This window comes from Engraulis encrasicolus, chromosome 16 (genome assembly GCF_034702125.1).
Source record: "Engraulis encrasicolus isolate BLACKSEA-1 chromosome 16, IST_EnEncr_1.0, whole genome shotgun sequence".
Taxonomy (NCBI): Eukaryota; Metazoa; Chordata; class Actinopteri; order Clupeiformes; family Engraulidae; genus Engraulis; species Engraulis encrasicolus.
The window spans coordinates 43,857,924-43,867,923 of record NC_085872.1 but is presented as its reverse complement, the minus strand read 5'-3'; the positions used below and the strand labels follow the sequence as shown (position 1 = coordinate 43,867,923).

Here is a 10,000-nt window from a genome sequence, read left to right as displayed (position 1 = left end):
GCTATGTCTCCGGGATTTGGTCTCCTTTCACATGGTAACTTATTCAATTACCTGCACATTCATGTCTCGCTATGTCCGGGGCTCATGCTTCTGTGCGCTATTGGGGGGATTAACTGGGCATGTTCGCACGTCTCCTTCTGTTCACTCTCTCAGTTGTCGAGCTGCTCGTATTTTCATGCGTCTTTGTCTTCTTAACATGCGCTGCGTCCCATACAGCTTCTGAATCGACAACTTTGCCATGTAATAAAACTGTTCTTGAAAGGCAAGCCATTCTTTGCAAGCACATCTTTGCAGTTCTTGTCGTCTTTGTCCGTAGTGGGCTGTGCCCGACTGACGTTTCACAAACAAGGCGTGTACCTGAATGTGCCTGGGGTCGGCTATGAGTCCGATCAGGCAAAAAATGGCCCGGGGCCGGCAGCTCCGAGCCGGCCACTCTCCTGAGCCCCGGGCGGCCCCGGGCCGCTGAAGCGCGGCTAATGAGACCAAGGCTATTGAGGCCCAGTGTGGTGTATGGCACAGGCAGATAGCATGGGGAGGAGGAAGGCCCTGGAAAACAAATCAGGACCCAGACTGCTGCCAGAGAGGGAAGGAGGAGGAGGAGGAGGAGGAGGAGGAGGAGGAAGTGGAGGGGAAGAGGAAGAAGAGGTGGAGGAGGAGGAAGAGGAGGAGGAGGAGGTTGAAGAAGAGGAGAAGGTGGTGGAGGAGAACGACGTGGAAGAGGAGGAGGAAGAGGAGGAGGAGGAGGAGGAGGAGGAAGAGGAAGAAGAGGTGGAGGAGTAGGAAGAGGAGGAGGAGGAGGTTGAAGAAGAGGAGAAGGTGGTGGAGGAGAACGACGTGGAAGAGGAGGAGGAGGAGGAGGAGGAACAAGAGGAAGATGTCAATGTGGGCAGTGCACAGCAGCACACATCCCATTCCATGTGTGGGACAGTGTACATTCAAATCCTTTTTTTGTCTTATTCTATGGTAGCACCACATTTCCACCATCGACAGTTCTGTTTCAACCATTGAGGCTGAAAATCAGTTTTGCTACGGTGCAGACTCCTCACTCTAAAACTTGAAGCAGTGTTTGCTCTGCACTTTAACCTGGGAAGGATTTCCCTTCTCAACGGGAAGACAGAGATAAGACTGGTATGACAGAGAGAGTAGAGAGAGAGAGGTTCCATTGGCCCATTGTTTCCGGGTTCTATTATTGGGGGGGAAATCCCCCTTTAGGCAGACCTAGGCAGACCTGAGGACTGTTCTATTCAATGCTAGGAGCATTATGACACGCCCCTTTAGGCAGACCGGAACCTGGTCATGTTAGGTGCCCATAGAAACCTATTATGTTGGCATATCTCTATACTTAAAGAATCTCTGGGTATGGTGTGACATCAGACATGACACAGTGGGAGTGGGAGTGGGGTGTGCTTCCAAATTAGGGCCGTTAAGTCTATAACGGCAGGGTGGCCATTGATTTGGACAGCGAAGGACACCCTCCTTCCCAGCCACCTGCAGCTGATATAAAAGACCCCACTCCTTCCCTTCCCCTCCCCTCCCCTCCTACAAGTGCAGTGCTTGTGCTCCACTATTGTGCCACAACATCACGCCAGAGAGAGTAGAGAGGGAGAGGTTCCATTGGCCCATTGTTTCCGGGTTCTATTATTGTAAGGGAGAGGGGGAAAATCCCCCTGTAGGCAGACCTAGGCAGACCTGAGGACTGTTCTATTCAATGCTAGGAGCATTATGACACGCCCCTTTAGGCAGACCGGAACCTGGTCACGTTAGGTGCCCATAGAAACCTATTATGTTGGCATATCTCTATATACTTAAAGAATCTCTGACCACTCGGCTTTTCCACACACAAAATATACGACCATCCACAATAAACTGCTGCCGACCCCGAGGGGCCCCCACGCTGTCCTTACGACCAGTCATTCAGGGCTGCCGTCCAATCAGAGGAGGGCAAAGGGGGAGAAGGGGGCGGCGCCAGAGTCGTCTAACAAGAGAGTTATGAAAACCTGGTACCTGGAAGTTGGTTGGTGACGTGATTCACGCCGTAGATTAAAATATTTCTAGATAGCAGCTTTCTGTTCGCTGGGGACTAACACATAACCATTACATAACAAAGATTAAGTAGAAATCAATTACATTTACCTTGCTTAATTACCGCAGTTTCTGTGTTCTACGGCCACCTCATGATGGAACTAATTAACTACTTCCTGGAACTATTGTCAATGGCGATATACATCCAAAAGGCTCCGTGAGCTTTTCCTGGTGAACCAGAAGCTATGTGTTGACGCCCAGGGGGCTGGGCTACACAAACCTTCTGGTGCACCTGTGATTCGCTCTCCTCCTCCGTTTACGAAATAAACGGGGCAGCTCGACGAATCAGGATCGTAGGGAGGGATTTCAGTGGGTATGACGTTTATCGAACGCAACACCCTCCCCCAGGGTAGTTCGGCTGTGCCCGCCCCCTCCCTGAATCACAACAGTAATGGCGGCGTACGAGGAGTTATCATGCGTCGGGATGGAAGCAGCAATTTCAGCGGTGTTATCCAAAATACCTCAAGTTGATTTTCTAAAGGACGTTGTTCTGTTTTGGTTCCCGACCTGACGGCGCTTACGTGACGACACGTCCTACGTCACAAAGCTTCAACGTGAGTGGTCGAAGTGTCATGTCATTCATATGAGGTTGCTCCAACCGCGTGCAAGCATCTTTTGACTAAACCCCGCCTGCGGAGACGCGTGAAAGGGCAGTGTGCCAGTAGCCTGTTACTTACAGGCTACTGGTTCACCAGGAAACTGTGAGCGGCCATTGCTGTGAAAAGAATGGACCATGAAGGTCTATGGGAGTGACGGAACTCAACTCAACTTATTAGACGGCTCTGGGCGGAACTAGGAAATGCAGGTGGTAGGGGGCGCGTGAGGTTGTGGCCAATTACCGCAAAGGAGGAAGGGGCTGGTATGGAGGAGTGAAGAGGGATGTGGAGGGGTGGAGGGGAGGGGAGGTGGTATCCATAGGGTTAATCCGTTTGGTGTTCTCTGGGTTGGAACAAAGCAGTGGGAAAAAAGCAGACAAAGGTTGATATTATTTTGGGGGGAGGGGGGCAGGGGGGAGGGTGTGGGTTGTACTTTGGGGCGTGCCTATTCTTGCCATCTGGGCCTTTTGTCTGGGGCAATGGGATGGCAGGCCAGGGTGAGAAGAGGAGAGAGAGAGAGAGAGAGAGAGAGAGAGAGAGAGGGAGAGAGAGAGAGAGAGAGAGAGAGAGAGAGAGAGAGAGAGAGAGAGAGAGAGAGAGAGAGAGAATTAGGGCCAGATTAGCGTACAGGCAAGATATGGCTGCAGCCTAGGGGCCCCCAAACTGGCGAAAATGGAGGAAATTTTCAATAATGACGACAAGATGCAGTATTGAAAAAATCCTCTCCACAGTTGGTAGACATGTCATCCTAAACTCCTAGCTTGGAATTATAACGTTTTACAATTTTATAACAAAATTTGCCTTTTGAGGGGGCCTACAGCCTAGGGGCCTAGGGGCCCCCGGTCACCTTAATACGCCCTTGGGTATGATGATGATGCAAGGGAAGGGAAGGGAAGGGAAGCTCCCGTTCCTTATGGCCCAGGCAGCAGGGGAGCTGGGGGAGTCCCGCCCTGCCCCAGGAGAAAGGCGGCCTGTGACCCCCACAGTCTGGACACCTCCACAGGGTCGAGCCCCTACCAAGCAGCCCCGGCTGAGCCTTGACACACACCCAGCCAGCAGAGCAGCCCTCAGCAATGAACAAACGAACACGCACACGCACACGCGCACGCACACAGACACACAGACACAGACACACAGACACACACACACACGCACAGACACACACAGCTCAGTTGGCACCAAGCTAACGTTTAGCAGCCAAAGCCCACAGCTGCTCTCTTTTACACATAGCCCTGAAGAAGTTAACTCCAGGGATGTGTAGGTTTTAAAAAGAAGGATGAGGGGGTTGGGGGCCTACAATTAAACATGAATATGCAATATATGTTAAAAAAGAAAAGGAGAGGAGCGCAGTTCTCTTTGGTGATCAGAAGAGGCAGCAAAGCAGGCGCGGCCTCCTCCTTGAGATTGCACCGTTCGCTCTCTGATAATCAGCAGGAATGAAAATGGCTGATTACACCAATTATGAGCATTGAAATATTGATTGCCTGGTGTACACACACACACAAACACATGCACACGGTTCATTTATCACATTATTCACACACGAAAACAAACAAGACACACACACACGGGCAGCACAGACACACTCACAGAGGTAACGTATGTGTAAGCCAGGAGAAAGATGTAAACATTCAAATAAGAGCCAAAAGAGGCACGCAAGCACCCATAGACAGACAGACAGACAGACAGACACACCCACACACAGACAGACAGACAGACAGACAGACAGACAGACAGACACACACACAAAGACATACAGACACAAAAACACACAAAGACATACAGACACATAAACACACACACACACACACACACACACACACACAAACAAAGACAACGATATGTATGTGGAAAGATGTAAACATTAAAAAGAGCCAAAAAATAAAATAAAAGGAAAGCTACACTAGACTCACCACCACCAGGAGTGCAGGAATCCAGGAGGCTCCCCTAGCGTGATGTTCTTCTCCCATCGGATCTGCACGGGGGACAAGACACACACACACACACACACTCAGGTGAGGTCTCATGGGAACAAGACACACACACACTAAGGTGAGATCCCCGAGACATACAGGAGTAATGCACTCAAGCATGCACACGCGTACACACACACACACACACACACACACACACACTCAGGTGAGGTCCCCAAAGACATACAGGAGCAACGCACACACGCACATACACACATACGCACACACTCAGGGAGACATTCACACAAGAGTCCCCAAAGACATTCAGGAACCAGACACACACAGACACACACACAGGTCCCCAGTGGCACACCTGCCGCCAGCACCCCTGTTGCAGCACTATAACGGGGCCCAGCGTGACGCTGTATAGTGCTGGAGGGGGAGCAGAGCACTGCTGAGGGGAAAGAGAAACAGCACATCCTCCTCCATGCTCCTGTACCTCACAATCTGGAGCATCAAAAGGAAGGACTCTAGTTCAAGTAAGGATCACTGGAGCAACTCAGACGGGGAGGTTTAATTTTTATTTAAAAGGTGCAAGACTAATGTCTCTAAATGGCGTCTTTCCAATGCAACTCCTCATCTGCTGTTGAGTTAAGGCAAAGGTGATGGTGCTGGGTGTGGGTTAAGTTGTAAGTTGAGGAGAGATGACAGTCCAGGGTTTAGGGTTAAGTAAGTGCAGTAATCTGGAGCATCACAGAGAGAGAGAGAGAGAGAGAGAGAGAGGGGGGACGATGAGGAGAGGAGAGGGAGCTACACTAACTGGGGGCTGAGAGGTTAGCGAGCACAAGGCAGAGAAATTAACCTATTATGAGAATCATACATGGATGGTTACACAAGAAAATCTACCACTGACTGTGCAAATAAATTAAACGTTCCTTTTTCTCCCTCTCCTACTCCTTTTTTCTTCTTTTTCTCTTCCCATTTTTAAATATGAGCTGATTGAAGGTGGATTATTTAAACAGGTCCAAAGGTTAAGAACACATTATCAGTCAGCTCGATGCTGTCACGGATCCAGACGACCGGGCTGGGCGAGATGGAAATCGGGGAGAGGAGAGAGAAGGGCCTGGTTGTGTTGCCTGCTTGCCGCTGAGAGAGAGAGAGAAAGAAAGAAAGAAAGAAAGAAAGAAAGAAAGAAAGAAAGAAAGAAAGAAAGAAAGAAAGAAAGAAAGAAAGAAAGGAGAGAGAGAAAGAAAGAAAGAAAGAAAGAAAGAAAGAAAGAAAGAAAGAAAGAAAGAAAGGAGAGAGAGAGAGGGGGGGGGAAGGAGGGAGAGAAGAGAAGGACCTGCTTGTGTTGCCTGCCTGCTTGTGTTGCCTGCCTGCTTGTGTTGCCTGCCACTGCTTTTCGAGAGGTATGCATTGGAGACACACAGGGGCTCAGGCCAACACAACTACATGGAGCTGGGGCTACTGGACACGAAATCAGAGGACGAGAGAGAAAGAGAGAGAGAGAGAGAGAAAGAGACAGCAAGCAAGAAAGAATGAAAGAAAGAAAGAGAAAGAAAGAAAGAAAGAAAGAAAGAAAGAAAGAAAGAAAGAAAGAAAGAAAGAAAGAAAGAAAGAAAGAAAGAAAGAAAGATAGATAGATAGATAGAGGGAGCGAGAAAGAGGGAGAGAGAGAGAGAGAGAGAGAGAGAGAGAGAGAGAGAGAGAGAGAGAGAGAAAGGAACACCAAGTCAAAGAGCAAAAAAAGAGAGAAAGTTGCAGAGAAAAGGAGGTGAAAAGGACACGGAGCTATGCACAACAATAAGGCCCTTTGGGTGTTTTTCCCCCCATACGCAACACTATACTACGCACGTAATCTCTGAGCGCTTTCATACGCTGCAACACAATATCACACCGTCTTCACAAACCGGCGAGGCTGCCTGCCACAAAGGGCCCAATTGTTACGCAGGTCAACTGTTAATTAATTTGACACGAGTCATCACCTCTTACTTTACTTTTTCCTTCAATTTTTTTTCTCCTTCTGACTGTATAACGAAAGACAAGTGATCCATCCGTCCTGTGCATGCATGCCGGTGCCTTACTACTTGCACAGAGGAAAGGAGGACACGGGTGAGGGGGGGGACTCGGGCGATGGGGGTAAAAAAAAGAACGAATGAACGAAAGAAAAAAAAAGAGAGAGAGAGGGTTAGTATTTATTTAAGCGATCCATCTGACCTGTGCATGCATGCCAGCGCCTTTACTACTTGCACAGAGAAAAGCAGGACACGGGAGTGGGGTGGGGGGGAAGAACGAATGAGTGAAAAAAAGAAAAAAAAAAGAAAAAGAAGTCAATGAGAAAAAAAAAGCATGAGAGTGGAGGGCTGCCTGAATTACATAAGTGTTCTTGACCTCTGGGCCTCTGGTTTAGAATGTGGACTCCATGCCAGGGCAGTGTACTCGGGGGAGAGTAATCCGATTCACCCACTTATCGCCGGGAAGCATGGGCGGATCTGGAGAGGTACATGAAATGGGGAGGGGGAGTGGGGTGGGGTCTGATGAGGCATGAGGGTGAGGGGAAGTGGTGTTCCGTATTCCGTATTCCGTATTCCATGTTCCGTGTTCCGTATTTTGTATTTATTTTGTATTCAGGGCTCTGAATTAACACCAGCCAACTGGCCAAATGCTGGTGAAATTTCCGTATGGCTGGGAGAAAAGAACAACTTACTGGCCCCTAGGAAGTGTGTGTTTGGCTGGTAAAATTAGGATCTACTAGCCACTTTCGCTGGTGATGAAAAAAAGTTAATTTAGAAAACCCGTGTTTTGTATTGTGTGTTCTTACCTCAGATAGGAACGTCTGTGCTGATTTCTGGGCTCCAACATGAAGTAGGTACTCGTACACGTATAAAGCTAATCTGTAAACAAACAGAGGGAAAGAGAGGGAGAGCATTAATATTAAGTCTAAATGTAGACATAGCCCTATAAAAACAGTTGGACAGTTGGATGAAAGACACTGGCACAATGGTGTTCAGTGGCACAAGTCACTGCACGAGCACCGAGAAAGAAGACATGATCACAATTTCACAGTTACCAGTGAGTGCAGATAGACCGATGTCTCCACACGTGGACACACACACGCACGCATGCACGCACGCATGCACACACTCCACACGCACAGACACGCACGCACAGCTCAAGTCAAGCAGCAGATGAGATTACACACATGGTGAAATGTCTGCCGACCGCAGCTATGCCAGCGCTTGGTTTAACTCTAGGAAAGTTTCGTTTAAGAGCAGGCCTCATACTGCACCACAGGGGATGATGGTAAAACCAGACCACACCACGAGACGACAGCTCGCTGCCAGCATTACCCACCATACAACTCAATGCAGTTGAGAGACGCACGCACACACCACACACACACACACACACACACAGACAGGCGCACATACAGACACACAAACACAGACACACACAGACAGACACCTCAATGGCATGTGAAAGACACACACAGACACACTACACAGACACAGACATGCGCACACACACACACATACACAGCTATTATTCTCACTTTTTTGTTGCTATTGCTTTGGCATAAAATTTGTCATGCCAATTTTGAATTTGAATTCGAGCAAGAGACTGAGCAAGATGAAGAGCGAGGAGCACAGACACATACCGAGCGAGAGAGGCGGGAAAGAAAGACAGAAAGAAAGAAAGAAAGACAGAAAGACAGAAAGAAAGACAGACAGACAGACAGACAGACAGACAGACAGACAGACAGACAGACAGACAGAAAGAAAGAAAGAAAGAAAGAAAGAAAGAAAGAAAGAAAGAAAGAAAGAAAGAAAGAAAGAAAGAAAAACAGCAAGATAGAGAAAAGTAGGAGAAATGCCATTGTGGCTGCAGTAGACCTAATCCAACTCCACACTCCTCATATTTTGGCCATTTTCTGTGTCCTCCATCATCCATGTGGCACCCTCCCTGTGGGGTAGTGTGTGTTGTTTAGGCGGCCGAGCTGGTAATTACCCAACTCTGAGTACAGACACACAAACACTGCTACACACACACACACAAACGCGCACACACACTCCTAAACACACACATACACAGACAAACAGAATCGCAGACGAACACCAGAAACCCCCACACATACAGTATTTCTCTATCCCTCACAAACACCACACACACAAGCACACACACACACACACACACATACATGCACACAGATAAGCACATACACACGCACGCACGCGCACGCACGCGCACGCACGCACACGCACACACACACACTACTGCTCCATCTCTGGTCCCCTCTTCTATTAGGAGAGAAAATAGCATCTCTGCCTCTCCTGGCCAAATTACACCCAGAGATGGGGACCATTTCACAGACACACACTGTGAAGCTTACTATGCTTTCCCCGCGCACATGTGTGTGTGTGTGTGTCTGTCTGTCTGTCTGTCTGTCTGTCTGTCTGTCTGTCTGTCTGTCTGTCTGTCTGTCTGTCTGTCTGTCTGTCTGTCTGTCTGTCTGTCTGTGTGTGTGTGTGTGTGTGTGTGTGTGTGTGTGTGTGAGATGACACATTTGTGCATCCGACGTGTCTACATCCAATTCCATCCCATCGGCTAGTCGTCTGTACATAATGCACTTGTGTGTAAACCAAACCAATTAGCTGGCGGCGTAATGACACTCTGCCATCACCATCACCACCACCAACAACAACAACCAAATTTTACTACCTCCACCACCACCACCACCATCACCACTACTACTTAGGGCTGGGCGATATGGAAAAAAAACCTATATCACGATATTTATTACTTTATATCACAATAACGATATACATCACGATATAGCACAATTGCATAAGTTTTCAGTTATTCTCTTTATTTGCTCTTTATTTTTTCATGTTGCAAAAACAACCTTTCTTTAAAATGGATCTTTTTATTCTTACTTTTACAGTTACATGAACGTATAGTGTGTATTGTGAAAACACGATTGAATGATATTCAATTGTATAAAATTGATAAAATTACGATCACGATATAAACGATATAGGAGAAAGGTCACGATATACACTTATATATCACGATAACGATATATATCGTCATATTGCCCAGACCTACCACTACTTGACCAACCAACTTTTACTCCCTCCACCATCACATCACCACCACTACCATCACCATCACCATCACCACAATCATCACCACCACTACCATCACTAACATCATCACCAACATTTGACCAACCAACTTTTAAGCTACTACCTCCATCAGCAGAATCATCACCACCACCATCACCACCAACACCATCACTACTTAACCAACCAACCTTTACTACCTCCATCATCAATATCACCACCACTACCATCACCATCACCACAATTATCACCATCAGCCTCACCATCAAATTATACAGCTGGGTGG

The 10,000-nt window shown here is 47.9% G+C and overlaps 1 protein-coding gene across 4 annotated transcripts in view; it reads right to left on the bottom strand.

The window, feature by feature from the left end:
• zgc:110158 (uncharacterized protein LOC553590 homolog) overlaps positions 1-10,000 on the bottom strand; it is a 120,308-nt gene that overhangs the window by 93,255 nt on the left and 17,053 nt on the right. For all 4 annotated transcript variants that reach the window (XM_063219727.1, XM_063219728.1, XM_063219729.1 and 1 more), the window contains exons 2-3: positions 7,413-7,485; positions 4,592-4,653 (exon numbers count right to left, since the gene is read on the bottom strand). In XM_063219727.1, the coding sequence (XP_063075797.1) occupies positions 4,592-4,653; positions 7,413-7,485 (135 nt within the window). The remainder of the gene's footprint in view (positions 1-4,591; positions 4,654-7,412; positions 7,486-10,000) is intronic.